This window comes from Liolophura sinensis, chromosome 6, assembly GCF_032854445.1.
Source record: "Liolophura sinensis isolate JHLJ2023 chromosome 6, CUHK_Ljap_v2, whole genome shotgun sequence".
NCBI classification, from domain to species: Eukaryota; Metazoa; Mollusca; class Polyplacophora; order Chitonida; family Chitonidae; genus Liolophura; species Liolophura sinensis.
The window spans coordinates 76,734,323-76,751,529 of NC_088300.1; the positions used below are offsets into that span (position 1 = coordinate 76,734,323).

The following is a 17,207-nucleotide window of genomic DNA, read 5'->3' on the forward strand; positions in this document are numbered from 1 at the left end:
CTTCTATTTCATATTACATGAACAACATTTGCAGATTAGCATGACTAGGGTCGTGCGTTGCTGATATATACTAGTGCTCAAAAGAAAGTATACACCAAAACAAATACATAAAAATCGCGCATAAAAAAAGTAAAAAATTGAGAAATTATCCATGATGAGCCCTATTACCCGTGTAAACGCCGATCCATCCAGGGAACAAACTGGCCCAACTAAGCAAGATTTGCCTAAACTTAGCATAAAATCGAAAAATGGCCCTTCCACGTGTAACACGACATGAACGTGCATTTTGGCGGTATAAATGAGTCGACGGTAAACGTTAGGAACACAGTCGTCAGAAAAACACCAGAGGTATGCCACGTTTGAGCCAAGTTGAGCGAGAGAGAGCTGTCTGCATGGCCCAGCAAGGAGCGACCAACGCCGCCATTGCCAGAACCTTTGGTTGCACAAGGGCAACTATCGTCAGACTTATGCAGCGACTCCGGCAGACGGTATTAGGGCACGTCGACCGTATTGTGGAGTTTATCTGACGCCTCAAAATCAACGTCATCGGCTGATATGGGCCAGGCGCGTTCTACGCTGGCAGAGGCGTGAATGGGCACGGGTAATGTTCTCCGACGAGAGCAGGTTTTGCGTGTACAAAAATGACGGTCGGGCTAGGGTATACAGGCGTGTAGGAGAACGTTTGGTGCCAAATTGAGCTCAGCAAGTTCGAGCGTTTGGAGGTGGTAGTGTGATGGTGTGGGGAGGCATCTGCGGCGATCTGAAGACGAGGCTGGTGGTGATTCATGGGAACCTCAATGCTCGCAGATACACAGATGAAGTTTTACGACCGGTTGTAGTGCCATTCATCCACCAACAGCAAAGAGGAATTTTGTACCAGCATGATAATGCAAGACCTCATACTGCAAGATTGACGAACAACTTTCTACAGAACGCCAACATCGATCTCTTACCATGGCCGGCATGTTCACCCGACCTCAATCCAATTGAGCACTTGTGGGACCACCTGGGCAGACAAGTCAGAAGACTGCCAGTGCCACCTGTGACCGTTCAACAGCTGGAAGAGTGTCTCCAACAAGAATGGCAACGAATCACACCTAACGTCATTCGACGCCTGACGTCATCAATGTGGCGACGTGTTGTGGCCTGCATCAATGCCATTGGAGGCCACACTCGCTACTGAGCATGATTTGAATGACATTTCCAGAGGAAAAAATGCTTCATTTGAATTTTGCAAATGTGTAAATGTTCTGTTGACACCACATCTCTTTGACTGACCATCAAACCAAACCTTCACCATTTAATGAACTGTATGTATGGACGTTTAAGGTGAAATGGAATATTCTTATGGAATTAAAAATAATTTCAAATATATTTCTTTCCGTGTTTATTTGATGTCTGATCAAACAGCTGTATACTTTCTTTTGAGCACTAGTTTAGTTAATTTGAGATCTAAGCTCAGATTCCTTATTCAAAACATCATACCAGGAAATTATTTAAAATTTTTATTTTCTGTAAGATATAAGACCACCTGTTTATATGGAGAGAATTCAATACCCATGAGCATATCAGTATTCAGTGTATATCAGTGTATGGAGTATCAAAATTCGCCAGTGAGGCCAGTTTGATTGTGGCACACTCCACTAGCTGGTTTATTTCTCGCTAACTGTAACAATGGATTGGGCCATGAAAGAAGTCTACGTTTCATTTATACATCTGAAATTTGTTACCCTCTGTCACCAGCAAGTTTTGACTAATGCTTGATATGTGGACTTTACGCGGTTTGAATTGAATCAACTACCAACCTTAATCAATGATTATGTTACGAACCACGGTCATGATGACTCTCGTATTCTGATGCGCGTTGTCTTAAAAGTGCGTGAAAAAGCGGTGCTGTGTGTCTGTGTACACCTCAACCATATTCGCAGGATGGAGTCTATATGTTATCCTCACGCAGAGGACAACAGAAAATAATTTATTATTTTATTTATTTATTGGAATAATTTAATACTAAATCGTTTTGTCCTCTTAGCAAAATAGTTTTGAGACAACAGTTAAGAGTGGCCTCCCTTCGCATTTCTCACTAGAACGTACAGTAAAAGGCAACTGACTTCATCAATCTTTTATTTGCAGGTATATTTGGATTCACCAAACCTACAGAGCACTTGATGGGGGTGTTACTTTCATATATGGGACACCGGATGACGTCATAGCAGCTCTGACGCTAGTCGCTGCAGTGGTCACTGCATGTGCGACAACAGCGCCATCTATATGATAACTGCCAAAACTGGCCGGTGATAACACTGTACAGGCTTATACTACATCTGTTTAACGTTCCTGATACGCCGTCATTAAACGATAAATAAGTATATTCTAGCAAGCCGTTTATCTCATGAACAGTCATGGAGTAAACACACTCTCTCAGAGTCTTATTATTGCAGGTCCATATGAGAAACTTACACACTTATTATATACAAGACTATTCTCATTACAATGTAATATGTTGAGTACTTCGCTGAAACGTCGTACACCAGTCTGCAGTCCACATATGAACTGTCCTATGGAATAAACAGACCAAGGCCATGCCCCTATCTCAAATGAAACCATGATTGGAATCCAACAATATACATGTACATTTTATCCATGGTCCCGGTCATTCCGTGAGTTAATGTCAGCGGAGCGTATATATGTATATTTACATATATGTATATTAATTCTCAATTAAAGAGCATGGGATGTATATACAAGTCACAGCAATAGACCAAACAGGCTAGAAATAAATCATCAGCTTCATTTATGGTTCAAGCACAGACTTCTTGGCTTCTAGTATCCAGCAAAAATTAGAATTCTAGGAAAGTAGACATACCATAAAATTATGCATCCAACTATCGTCCTAGGGTACTACTTGTTCACGCAGCAATGCCGTATACGGCATTATGATAATCACAGACAAGTGATGCGTGGATATAATCGACTCGTTTGTACATCAGCTAAGGCGTCAGACGGTCGCCTAGCAACCGTGTGACAAAGTCCGAGATCAACAGGGGTGGACGTGGTGTGAGAGGGAAGGATCTAATGGTTCTACCATCGCCCAGTCTGGTCGGCAATACATGTCCTATTGTGGTGGGTGTGTATGTCATTTTCACGTTAAGTGTGTCATATTTCGGTGTTCAGATTTGAGTGCATGTCGTATTGGGTCATGCAGTGCAGAGGTCAAGCTAGATGGGCATGTCATACTGTGGTGTTATTATTACAGTGTCAGAAATGAACTATCTTAAATTGCAGGGTCTAGCTGTGAGTGCGTTTCACACTGTGGTTCAGCTATGACATGGGATACATGTGATATTACAGTGTATGAAGTGTGTGTATATTGTGTTGGGAGAACCATGTCGTACTGGGGTGTCCGGCTGTTGGTGCAACTGTTGGTGCAATATTACGGTGTGCGGTTGGTGCGCATGTCGCAGTGCAGTGTCCTTGTAGGTGGTGAATAATGAGGGTCTTATTGCGGTGTTCGGCTGAGGAAGCACATTGTACTTCACTGTGCGGCAGGAGGGTCTTACAGCATTGTCCAGCTGGGATTGTATGTCGTATTGCGATGTCCGTCTTGGGGGGCATGTCGTATTGCGCTATCCGTCTGGAAGTGCATATCGTTTTGCGGCGTCCGTTTAGAAGTGCGTGTCATATTGCGGTGTCCGGCTGCTCGCGTTAGTTGTAGTACAGGTCCTCGTCTTCGTCAGTGTTCTCTTGGCTCCGTGTTGTTTGATTGTACGTGACGTACTGCACCGGGCACTTGTCATTCATAATCAGAGACTGCAACAGAAAACAAATGGAATAATTAAATGATAGCTCAGTCCATTTACTGGTTAACTCAGCGAATATTGATTTTCTCATTTCATATTTTCGCTCGTTTATTTGACGTTTACGAGGTATATTCATGTCATATTCATAAGGAATACCCAACATGCATACGTGGCTTACGTAGAGCACCTGTTTATTTATTTATTGTTCAACGCCGTGCGTGTACATGTAGGCAACATGTTATCATGTTAATACATCAGTGAGCTATTGAAATGCTAAGGTCCAATATAGGGCTACATGTACATTCATTCAAACAGAAGTTATACACAGGTAAATCTTATTCTCCTATGTCATCTATCAGTAAATATAGTCCCCATGTGTAACAAAAAATCATGCCATATACTGTACATGCATATCTGTAAAATGTGTAAAAAACAAAAAAAGAAAAAAAAAGAGTTTTAGCCACTTAGCTTACTATAAAGAGCACGTGTTTGGAGGATGTATTTGCCTTAAGAGTTGTGAGTTTCTGTATCCTGAATTTGCTATTATCTCTCTCTGTAGATATAGATATATGTATCAGCTTTAGACAAAATCAATACCATTGATATTTTTTGAGACTGTGAGTTTTAAGGCTTTTTAATGTTTCTTTCTCAATCAACAGTTATGAAGTATCGTTCAATGATGGCAGTGCCTGTCCTTGTTGTTGTGTCTCATTTCTAGGACAGAAAGCTATATAAAGGTCTAAACTTTTGTATCTGTGATGTGTTATTGAACATAGTCTTCTGCTTTGAGCCATATAGTCTATTGTTAACTCTTAAGTGTAGTGTTAATTCTGAAGATTAGTATTTTGCATTCGGTAAAATTGATATATGAAATGAAGTAAGGGGCAAAGCTGCACTTCAAAAGAGAAGGCCCCGTTTGTGTGAATCAGGAAGTTTTCAAGGAGTTGTTCTGGTCAATTCTATATTATTGCACAAATGTTCTTCTTTTCCCAGTTACTGAAGGACACTGAAGCTTAGAAAAAAACGCATGTGGTCATCCCAGTCATTGCTTTCTGAACTTAACAGACAAGGATTCATCCATCTTTACACATCTCTCAACACATATCCAACGATGTGAAGCGCTAGTTCTTTCCAGAGACCTTGCCATTGATAAAGACATTAAAATGCAAGTTGAATTTGGATATCTATTGGCTATTAGATATCCCATCTATTATTGACCCCGAAACATTATTTGCCGCAACCCTTCCTGTAGATTAACAACACATCTATGTTATATTATAACTTTGAGTTTGCGCCAAGAAAAGAATAATTGTCTGTTCCATGCCATCAGAAGTGCAAAAGAAATCTCATTATGGATTTATTGTCACTTTCTACATTTAGTTAAAGATAGCAATATTGACAAAAGTAAATTTACTTTTCCAGATATACAATATGTCTGTAATCTGCACTATATAAAACTGTCCCTGTCAGTAATCTGCACTATATAAAACTGTCTTTGTCTGTAATCTGCACTATATAAAACTGCATCTGTCTGTAATCTGCACTATATAAAACTGTCTTTGTCTGTAATCTGCACTATATAAAACTGCCTCTGTCTGTAATTTGTCTATTCTGGGGGTACGTAAATAATCGATTTATTCCAGCTGGAATTTTGTAGACAGATTTAAATTCCTTGACAAATCTGCCACCGAGATGCTAATTAGTATGTTAACAGTTTTAGTATTTCAGCCAATGCCATGAAAAAGCATTATTTTGTTATGGCTATTAGGTGCATGTACATACTTGCTTGTACGACCTGTAAATTTTCTTCTGAAAAATGAAAACATATTCCATAATTTCCATGGGAGATCCGTGGACAACACTTGAAGGTTTATGTAAGCAATTTCAAAGAAAACAAGTCTGTGGTAGTGACAAGTGAAGTGCATTCTCTGAAACGTGTTAATTCACACCTTTCTAACATGAGTTAATTTTTCAGAAATCATATTTTTTTTAGTTTAAATCATTCTTTGATTTAGTTTAATTCTTTCTACACTGTAATACTACCACAGAGAGTTGTTTAATGCCCAGTCCCTTTGCTGTGATGGGCGAAAAAAATCTTTCCGGCAAACAATGTGTCTCAACATGTCGGAAAAGCTATCTCTGTACCGCCTAAGCTATGCTTAAGAGCAGAGTGACAGCGACAGGTAAACCAAGTTCGTTATGTTTAGGCACAAAGTAATTAATTTATTGTTTAGCGATTCCCGATCCTTAGCTCTTTATGTCAATGAAGAAATGTGATATCTCTCTTCAGCCTCGAAGCCTAAAGAGGACAACCCAACCTCGAGCCTAATTAATGGCTTACAAGTTGATGGGAACAGAAATTGCGTACCATTTTTTCCTCTTTTCCCGGGGGATTACGTAAGAAAATCATCAGAGGGGCGTACACCACATTGACAATGGCAATCGTCCATAACATCCTGAAACACAATCACAGAAATAATACTTTAGACAAGACAGCTTTTTTATTAAAAGAGGGGTAGATAATTCACAACAGAAATAAATTCTCAGCTCCATACAGCGATATGATGTATCCGAGTCCATCTGTTATCCTCTGCATTTCTCACCAAATCTCGTTGATAATAGGTGGACATACATAATTTATAAATGGAATTCATCCTGCCGCCTCGGAGAAATCTTCCTCTGAACGGTGATACTGCGCCTAGCATGCTGTAGGTTTGATAGCCACTGTTACCAGAAATCGTGTAACAGAGACCATATGTTTATTCACGTACAAACGCAGGCCACTTACCAGTGGAAACCAAGTGTCTTGACGATTGATCCACTCATTGCCGGGCCTACAAAATAGATATCCAGACTGACTACATGACAACATGGCGTGACTGATCTATATACTTGTACATCTAGGATTATCATAACTGATAGGAAACATATGTAAGACTAGAGCACTTCCACAAATACATGCTTACAGAATAGGCTACATCGGATTTTCTTTGGGAAATAAAATCAACATTTGCTAATCAAATCATAGATCAAATTATCGTCTTTCAGTGAATATCAGACTCGTAACCGAGCTATTTATAATATTGAAGAACACGGCATGAACACCAATCAAATAAATAAATACAATGTTTGAATGATTTTGAAATCAATTATAAGGCGACCCGCATTATAAATTTTAGCAAATTTATTACCGATTTTGAACTGCAACACGAGCAGAGACGAGTCTGCTATTTTGTGAAAGGTAATTATTTGGGTTATTATTTTTTTAAATAGCAAAAACTCGTTTGGATTTGCGCTGATCGATTTTTTACATTATGTAGACTTTTTAATATGCGCTTATAAATACCTTAGAGAACAACGTCACATTACAAATTACTCTTACGGTTACAAATTGCTTAGTCAAAAGCCTTTAAGCTTTAACACTTGCTTTGAGAATATGTTCGCTTGCGGTTACAAATTGCTTGAGCATTCTCGGTTGCGCCTGAAAACGTTACTTTACACATCACAACTCGCTTGAGTTTACAAATTCCTCTCAGGTTATACATTCGCTTGCGTTTACAAATTGTTACAAATTTCGCGTGGTCTTATAAATTTCCTATAGAACACTTTCACTTGTACATGCAAATTGCACGACAAACATTCTCGCCTGCCTGGTAATCGATAACTGAAATAGTTATAGTCCTACACGATGCAATACTATAGAGTGTATAATTTGACCACACAACGTATCGATTCATTACACTGGGTCCAGTTTCTGGAAATCCATGTGAGTATCGCTTTTTGAAGGCAATATTGTAACTCGGTGCCAATGATAGGTGATAATTTCAGATGATTAGACAACTTACCGATGGCATAGCCCAAGCAGAAGGAAACGTCTGCTATGGCATATACACTGCCATAAACAGAGACATGACGAAGGTCAACCAGGTTGCCCATGAGCGGCATCATTGATGAATCCACCATACCTGCCCAGACAAAAGATACATCATCCCTCGAAATATCTCAGTCAACATCTCTCACTATACCTTAATCGCTTGACAGTCTCTAAGAATCGGAGGTACAGAAATATATAAAATGTGTGTTTACTTACAGAACAGTAAATTCAGATCATATTCATGTACTCTTATAGTGGTGTAGAAGGGATTGTATGTAATGTTACACATACCAATGGCAAACCCTAAACCGAAGTTTGGGGCTATCAGGTGAAAAATGTTCTTTGAAAACGGTATCTGAAAAATACAAAGAACAGAAATATAGATAAAAAAAATATACATTTAATGTATCAGTGATAAATCACCAGCCTAACAGCCAACAGCAATAACGTCCAATAAACTGTATTTCACTAGTTACCTGTGACTATTTGTCAGCTATCACACTGTTGTCGGTCATCTGCATGTCTTTAATTATATTATAATGCCATAGTCAGAATCATTTTAAACCAATGCGTGGTGTTACACAGTGCTGCTGATTGAAATTTGAACAATATGTGGAGGTACTGTTCTTTTGTGGTAGAACCAGATAAAAGAAACGAGTTTAAAACTTTACAACTTAATTTTGTTCGGCAATGTTTATCAGGGGATCATTGGAGGCTTAAAAGATTCTATGCTTTGGTAGCCATGCTTCACCCTTCATGACGGAATGGAATAATTAACCAATACTTCCAGCACACAGAGCTCCGGAAGTCAGGAGTAAGCGGCTTGTGTTCAGAAATGAGCCGCTGAGCTGTTCAGGACACGCCGGCTTTCTTTCGTCTCCTGACACGGGAAAGGCGAAGAGAAGAAGAAATGCTAATTGGGAAATTCGAGGCCATGTTCTGCGAAATCGGAAGCCGCCGGTGGACAGAGTGGGAGGGCCTATTAGGAGAGAGTTACAGCCATTTGCAGGGGAAGTGATCGTGACTTGGCCAGGGTTTGGGCTCCGATGATTCCATCAGAAAACACAAAGCTGTGAGCTGAGGTAAAAACCATGCGTGTGAGTGCTTTGAGCTTTGAACACGGTACGCCTATACGGCCGATTAGCCAAAGCGTCGCTATTCCCCTCACAGAGTAGAAGTGCGTGACAAAATATGGGTTTGCAGACGTAAAACTGAACACAATTATTGGTAAATTTTTGAATAACATCGGTGGGTGACAGTCTGGCGAGCTATAATGACGCGAGACACCCGTTCCCGTGACATCTATCATAGATGATGTCTATTCCTGCGGCACCAAAACCAGGCAAACTTACCGCGAAGAGGCAGACTCCTATTACAACCATTCCTATTAAAGCACTTAACCATCTGAAAACAAAAACAATTATATAAGCTACGATGTCAAAAAGAGTTCCGTATAATGCATGGTTTCTCACTGTGGCACATTGAATGAATCATTCTGACATGCATCTCTCAGAAGTTCTTTCGTGGAACAATTATGCAATATGACATACTCCATTCAAAAATCTTACTTAAAATTAAGAAAATAATTGATAAGTGCTAAACCTAGATTTCCCTTCTTTGTTGAGCAAAATGATTTCAGTGTTTTTTAAAATTTCATCTTAGTTACTAAGTAACGTTCTTTGTGGTGTTTTCGTGTAATCAATCGTTATATTAATCTGACAGTAGCAATATTCTACTTTTAAAAGCCTGGAAATTATCATGTGATTGCAAACATACCGTCCCATTTTGTGGGCCAGTGGTCCAAAGATATTTGTTCCTATCATATATGATATACTTGCAGGTAGGAATGCCGCTCCTGAAATAGAGGAACAAGGTTTACAAGAGAGAACACAAACTAATACTTCTACAAAAACAAGACAGTTACAGTGTATTGAGATGACGATTTGTGCGGAAACGGGTGATGTAGTACACACTTACGAACCGATGAAAAGTAACCAACGATAATGTTGGTGATTGTACAATTGAATATCCCTTGGAAAGGAATGGATCACCAATTCAATATCCCTTGGAAGATAATGGGCGTTTTCAACCATCTGTTATTACACTGCTGGCATGGTATTTGGTAACTTATATGTAAGGCTAATCTGAATATAACTGTTCGCTCGTTCATTTACGAAGCCGGTCATTTTTTTTTTTTTTTGATTGGTTGTTTACGCCGCACTCAAGAATATTTCACTTATATGACAACCGCCAGCATTATGGTGGGAGGAAACCGAGCAGAGCAGAGAATTTGTGAAAGGCCCCTGGGTCAATGCGCCGCGCACGCACGCTAACTACCTCGGCCACGGGAGCTCCAGAAGCCGGTCATAACAATGAGACAAATATGGGTAATAAGGGCTCTCCTTCCTGTCAACGTAGGTAACAATGCAAATTTTAAATTATTTGTATTTTACCAGCAGAAATTTTGTTACGACATTTCTACGTTATAGTTCGTGACGAAAATTTCACACATGCATGACATGTTTCACTTTGCTTTCACTTGTCCATACACTGAGTGGATATCATTATTTATCATGCCTATAACACTTACCTTGATGTAAATTGGGCGAACACTTTGCTTTCACTTGTCCATACACTGAGTACATATCATCCAGTTAACGTGTCTATAACACTTACCTTGCTGCCAATTGGGCGAACACTTTGCTTTTACTTGTCCATACACTGAGTACATATCATCCAGTTACCATGTCTATAACACTTACCTTGCTGCCAATTGGGCGAACACTTTGCTTTCACTTGTCCATACACTGAGTACATATCATCCAGTTACCACGTCTGTAACACTTACATTGCTGCCAACTGGGCGAACACTTTGCTTTCACTTCTCCATACACTGAGTACATATCATCCAGTTACCATGTCTGTAACACTTACCTTGCTGCCAATTGGGCGAACATTTTGTTTTCACTTGTCCATACACAGGGCGGCTGTGAGTTCAAGTCCAGCTCATGCTGGCTTCCTCTCCGGCCGTTTGTGGGAAGGTCTTCCAGCAACCTGCGGGCTGTGCCCGGTTTCCACCCAGCATAATGCTGACGGCGTCGTTTAAGTGAAATATTCTTGAGCACGGCGTAAAACACCAATCAAATAAATAAATAAATAAATAAATCCATACACTGAGTACATATCATCCGGTAACTATGTCTATAATACTTACCTTGCTGCCAATTAGGCGCATGCATAGTGTCTATCATCCAGATAGGTAGGGAAGGTTCCATCATGGCAATGCCCATGTTGGCGAACGTAATTGATCCTGAAAGAAGTAACATCGAACATTACCAATCAGGCAGTACTACTTCCAATATCTGCATAAAGTGTAAAAATTCAAAAGCGCATTTTGGGGGGTGAAAATAGGAAGTCGACAACGTTCGTTTGGCCGTTGGCCTGTTCTAACGTTAATTGAAGACCACTTACACATATGGTGTGCATAGCTCTATATTAGACGTGCAAGTGGTCGTCAGTAACTTGCCAAGGATCGATGGTATATAACGGGTACTAGGATTTCCTCCACCTATAAAACTGGCCAACATCGTATACATGCAGGTGAAAACTTTTTGAGCATTTACAATATTGTAAAATGATAAGATGACAAGGCTGTTGCTCTAACCGGCTGCCAGGAGGATGTACGGATCCTTTAACAGTTCCTTTAATGACGAGCCTTCCTGGGATTCCGGGGTGATGGACGGCTGCAGTACAAGCATGATTAAAACTGGAAAAGAGCAAACGAGCAGTTAAGGGCTTTATCTCTTTTTATGAAGAGTGGAACATAAGTATGATCATCAATGAGTGTCTTGAGTTTATTATCAGCAGTATTGTGTTATGATCTCTTCTGTAAAAACCATTGTTTATGTTTTCCATTATTACAGCTTTCATATTCAGTCTTACGAAAGTATAACCAGTCTCTGTATATATTATATATGCATTCCCTGCAACTATAATAAATATTGATAAATACATGAAATTACAGAAATGACTGTCAGTAATACATCATCTTTTGGTTTGGTCTTAATACATTGGTCGTCTGTCAGATGTATTTGTATACTGCTGAAAACATGTCAAAGAGTGCTACATCTATGTTTCACGCTAGTTTCACCTAGTTGTAGCCTTATTTCAGATTTTGTGATAATTAGTGTAAATATCCATGTTATGTTCATTCATCCTGGTGTTCAGTCGGCTATCATTCGTCCAACTCGTGAGGGGGGGGGGGGGGTACTTACTCCCATCAACAAGAGCCAGGCCAGCAAGAATCAGGAATGGGGCCTCCTTGCCCACAAATTCGTACATTATTCCGCCAAAAGGTGGACCAACTAGAGAACAGAAGCGAACAAAAGGCTATATAAATACGTCACAGTCATGGGAAAAGACACGAATGCAAGTTAAAGGCGATAATCGATAGAAACATACGTCACAATATGTACAACACAGTATCGAAAATATTTTGGAAAAAGTGTGCGGTAAAATTAATTTAATTTATCTCGCTTCATTTAATTCTAGCATATATGTTAACACATTCAAACGTGTATCTATCTACTGGCTACTTACCCAATACCCCGAGAGCCAAACCTCCCAGAGCGATGCCCATAGCGTTACCTCTCTCCCGATCATCCGGGTATCTGTCAGCCAACATACCCATTCCTGAAGAACAACAACAACATTGTGATAATTGACATGTTTTTTGTAATGACTATGACAGGGTTATCACAAGATTTGGGATTAAAGATCTGAATAAATTGTACCATGCCCATTCATTTGATATTGCAATTAGTCACTAAAAAGAACCAAATCATCGGTGTTTTGGGAAGGAAATTCTTATGTTCCCTCAGAGAGTCTCGTTATTTTGCAGGTAATACTTCTTTACTCGATGAAGGTGTGATTTTGAAGAATGAATCCTTTAAGTGTATCATTAGCGATGATATTGTCTGCGGCTGATCTAAGATATTGAACGTGTCTTCGTTGTTATTATATTTTAATTTATTAGCATATCATCTATAAGGTAACAGTACAACTAACTTTCAAGATTTCGTTTACCAGAACTTTTGTTCCGACTGACGTCAACAAATTCTGTTGGACCATTCTTGATAATATGAGTGCAACAGACTCGGATTGGAGCTTGAAGGTTGTCCATATTCTGTGTTATAAAGTAAATCTGTAGCACTGATAGATTTGGTCTGGCCACTCGTACTAGTTACCAGCATTTACAATGCACTCTCTGACCCTACCTGATACACTGGAACAGGGCGAGCCGATACCCTGTACCGTCCTGGCCACAAACAACACGTTGTAACTCTCACCGAATGCAAATACTAACTGTGGTAGTCACCATCATTTACAATGTGCTCTCTGACCCTACCTGATACACTGGAACAGGACGAGCCGATACCCTGTACCGTTCTGGCCACGAACAACACGGTGTAACTCTCACCGAATGCAAATACTGCAGAGAAGAAAGGGAATAATATATCCATCATATGAAAAACGGAAACACTTTGAAACCACTACGCCCAAGTTCTAATCGACAAGGTCTGAAATAAATATATCCAACACAACTAAATGAAACCCTACAAGGCGGGTTTTCTTATGGCATCCGATGTTTTACTTATCAGTTTACCATTCGGTGCTCAGTGTGGCCGTATGCATGTCAAGACACCAAGCATGGAAAGACAATTGTTATTGTGAAGTGCAAGGAAGTGGAGAGCTATTACCTGGAAGTTAGGTTTGTGTCTTTGTTATCTGTAAACTACCTGAATCACGCTACATGAGAAATGTATTCACGCTAACACATTCCTCGTAAAAACAGGTTGTGCAGCGAGTTTAATGATCCAGTATATAACATAAATAATTAACATTTGCTAATTCCTATGGATAAGTCTAATGTATTTGTATGACTATCTAAGCTCTTACTTTATGTTTTCACAACGTTTATAAATCATGTATTTTAGATGTTCTAAATACAGGAAATAGGATTTTCAATTTGCCCGGAATTACACCACAAGTCATTGTGGATATATTCCAGGAGCTTAAGCCATGCGAAATAACCAATATCTGTGTGAATTGTATGGAAGATAAGGGGTGATATGTAGCTGGTTATTTTTTTTTGGGGGGGGGGGGGGGGGGGGGGCGCGGAGACAATGTTCCCTGGGCTGACATGTTGACACAGACGAGCAGTAGTAATACAGGTACAATACATCAGTTTTGTCTCTTGTGCTCCAAAACCTAAGTATGCTTGATTGTGTCAATATCAGACTTCCAGTCTCGACGATCCCTTTATAATGATCTATCTTTGCAGAAGAGTGTTCATTGATTCTTTCTGGCCGTCAGCAAATCATGGGTATAGTCACGTAACGGATTGTTGAAACCTGACGTTTGGGGAAAGAAAACATGAACTGAACAAACGCCTGTTCGATAAACAGAGGTTTGTTTTTCGTTTTTACATGTGATAAAAATCGCATGAAATGAAACCCTGAGAGATCAATTACACTGTGCAAACGTGGTTTATGTCTGGCGTAAATATGACATGCGTTCGTGGCACCACCATATCAGATTGCTCTGTTAAATAGGCCGCCCAGTAGACATACAAGCAAGCATACACTAGTCTGGTGAAGAAGCATATATCCAATTTCCAATGTCGCGATTTTTAGTATGAGCCATTCAATGAATAGGTGATGACTCCGGAAAATCTGTCATCAAAAGCACCCGCTGCAGTTTGTTTCCAATTTTTTTCTCCCTACCAATTCAAATTTACCAGAAAAAAATGGATTATGGTCCCTGACGACCTAAAACACTTGTCGGTAAAGAACACTGGACATTTTAACCGTGACCTGACCATGTTTATTGTGACTGCTGATGCAACCCCAACAACGCCCAACTGCATAATAATTTTGTCTCCTATGCTAATCAAAATTTTGGTGCATAATTAATATCATGTTAATTAGTGACAGTTCCAAGACCCCCATTCTAGAATATCTAAATAAGGGCTACAGAAATGAAAGTAACCTCAGCGCTATTTTGTACCTGTTACACCATTAGGGCACTCTGCTCATAGGCATTGGCTTCAGGTGGACACTTACGAGGAAAATTCTGTATAAGCTCTACTAATGTACAAATGGTTCAAAAGCATATGAATTCTGATCTGAATAAATACCCATCACACATGTATACTTACTTATGGTTGACACCATCATGACGAAAAAACCGGTAAACATTGGGATACTGTAGCCAATCCTGAAATGCATGGACGATCAACATTCACAAACTGTGATATGGGTAATTATGTCAAGAATTTGATATTGATCTTTGATTTGGTAAAGGGAAGATTTGTACTGACGTGTTTCTGTTTTGCTGTATTCACAATTCGTTGCGAATATTTCCTTCAAATGTCCATATTTATAATTCATCTTAACATACTTTCATAGGAATTCAGAAAAACTAATGTGCACAGCCACGCATTCCGATGGATGTTTGGCCAATAATACAATATACGATATGATAGCCATGTCGATGTGAATAATGTTGAAATTTCTACCCAGGATAACTCCTTATCCCTAGGTATCAGGCGGGTATTTTCACTTGGTCCATACCAACCTGATAACGCTGATATTAACACCTGGGCTCCATACCTGTTTGTGAGGGGCCCAATGAAGGGGTTGGCAATCAGCTGCATGATAGCTTTTGAAGCAAACATAAGTCCCACTTTAACGTTTTCATTGACGAGGTCAACATGTCTCTGTGAGGCTAGTGACAAACGATTACCCTCTGTCTTGTCGGAACTCTGGGGAACAGCGGAGTTGTTAACACTACTGTGATTAAAACACACGTAAGAGTTCCGAGGCGAATTTACGTAGTGCTTTGACATCTGTGCGAAGTATTCATAGCAGCATTGTGGTGCTTCGGTGGTTCCTGTTGAATATCAGATACGTTATAACACACTGTGGTCTCTACGGCCCGAGCGGGGACCGAGCCGTCACCAGACACGTCTACTGCTGACAAGTTGGACAAATCGTACGGATGCTCCAAGTTGAACATGAAGTTAGGTATGATCGGCACTGAAACAAACGAAAACAATGTGTCATCACTAAATGGCTAATACATGTACATTGTTTCACTCCCTGCTCCTCTCTCCACATCTTAAAAATACATTTACTCACAATAACGGGCCCTTGTACAGTTGTGCCAGAAATCAGATGTATCCGGACAAAGAAAGAACTTTTCGTTCATCTAAGACATATTTAGAAGAAATTTTTAAATAAGAAGCCTTCTTGAAAAGTATTCATGCCGTTGATATTGTTTGTGGATAAGGCGGACTCATGTAAATGCATTTCGAGTTATAACACGTGCACAAAAAAGACAGAACAGGAAAACTTCACCAAACTCTTCGAAAATGGAAAAAGATGTAATTTTGTAAAAGATTCATTTTAAAGTATTTTATGAAACTGACACTCTGGGTGTGGCAGAGTATGAAATGTGATAGACAACCGAACAGAGAGGTGAAAATGTGCAGAAGTCTCAATTAAACTTATACCAGTTGGAAAACCAGTTGTAAGCCGAGTACTTGGGTAAATGGTTTTAAACGACCTGTAAGGCGGACAAGTTTGGCCAAAGGCTGTGTCCAGATTCGTCGTCTACACAAGCAATCAATTATACGGTGAAACTATTTTACACAGACGTAGAACGGGTTCTGTCCACAGTGACATGAGAAAAGCGATCACAGTGATTTATCTGCACGCAGTAAAGAGCAATACAGATTGATCGATGCGAACTGCACGGAGAACCACTAATGCATAGCCGGTCATCTTACGTCAAAAGAGACATTAGCAGTTAAATATGGCTACATTCGCATTTACGGCCAAAGAGAAAATAATGGAGGATTGCGCAAAGAATGGAAGAGTGCTGCAAAAATTCCATAATATGTCGAACATGGCAAATGGGAATCAGGGGTTAATCAGAAAATAGACCATACGGCCCGGAATCTGAACATAACATAAGTGAGCAATGTAATTTATGGCAGACTGTTCTTAGGAGACCAGATGAAACACCGGATCGATCTTATTTTCAAGTGTTTGAAGACAACTGACTTTGACTGCGAGTAGGTGAGGAGGCTGGGGACACGGTTTAATGGCTCGGAAACCTCTCAATTGATACCAGTTTACGACATTCCCCCCCATTCAGGGCAGCCTCCTTCATTATGGGCGACTTCCGGGAAGCGAAGCGTTGCCGGAGTCGCCCGGAATTCATGTCACCAATCACAAAGCTTGATGGCCAAGCCATTCTAAAGAGGAAATTGACGGCGTTCGGGCAAAGAATACCTCCTTGAAGGTCACGTTTTATCGCTTTTTTACAAGGTCATTTTTACCACCATAAATACATCAAAGTTTAATAGATGGACAATGGTTATCGTTCTAAGGGCGTGTCAGATTAAAAGTTATGCGTAGTTTTTACAGTCGCGACTGTGATTCATCTTCACAGACATTAGCAGATAA

At 39.9% G+C, this 17,207-nt stretch overlaps 1 protein-coding gene across 2 annotated transcripts; it reads right to left on the bottom strand.

Moving 5' to 3' along the window:
* Window positions 1-1,412: 1,412 nt before the first annotated feature.
* Window positions 1,413-15,660, bottom strand: LOC135466622 (synaptic vesicular amine transporter-like). Of its 2 annotated transcripts, XM_064744203.1 has the most exons (15): window positions 15,348-15,660; window positions 14,894-14,952; window positions 13,082-13,165; window positions 12,274-12,366; window positions 11,949-12,038; window positions 11,339-11,440; window positions 10,889-10,984; window positions 9,451-9,529; window positions 9,027-9,078; window positions 7,966-8,029; window positions 7,646-7,765; window positions 6,589-6,634; window positions 6,169-6,256; window positions 5,583-5,609; window positions 1,414-3,810 (listed from the first exon to the last, which is right to left on the bottom strand). In XM_064744203.1, exons 1-15 carry the CDS (start codon window positions 15,581-15,583, stop codon window positions 3,706-3,708), a joined length of 1,341 nt encoding a protein of 446 aa, XP_064600273.1. In that variant the 5' UTR covers window positions 15,584-15,660; the 3' UTR covers window positions 1,414-3,705. The 2 variants fall into 2 exon arrangements, with proteins under 2 accessions (XP_064600274.1, XP_064600273.1); XM_064744204.1 differs by lacking the exon at window positions 5,583-5,609 and having other exon boundaries at window positions 1,413-3,810.
* Between the last annotated feature and the right edge of the window lie 1,547 nt (window positions 15,661-17,207).

Excerpts from the sequence above, each read along its gene's own strand:
- LOC135466622 (XM_064744203.1), bottom strand. The coding sequence starts at position 15,583 with ATGTCAAAGCACTACGTAAATTCGCCTCGGAACTCTTACGTGTGTTTT. Across the intron at positions 9,079-9,450 it reads CTGGCCCACAAAATGGGACG|ATGGTTAAGTGCTTTAATAG; the intron begins GTATGTTTGCAA and ends TTTTGTTTTCAG. Across the intron at positions 5,610-6,168 it reads CGGGAAAAGAGGAAAAAATG|AAGAAAATTTACAGGTCGTA; the intron begins GTACGCAATTTC and ends TTCATTTTTCAG.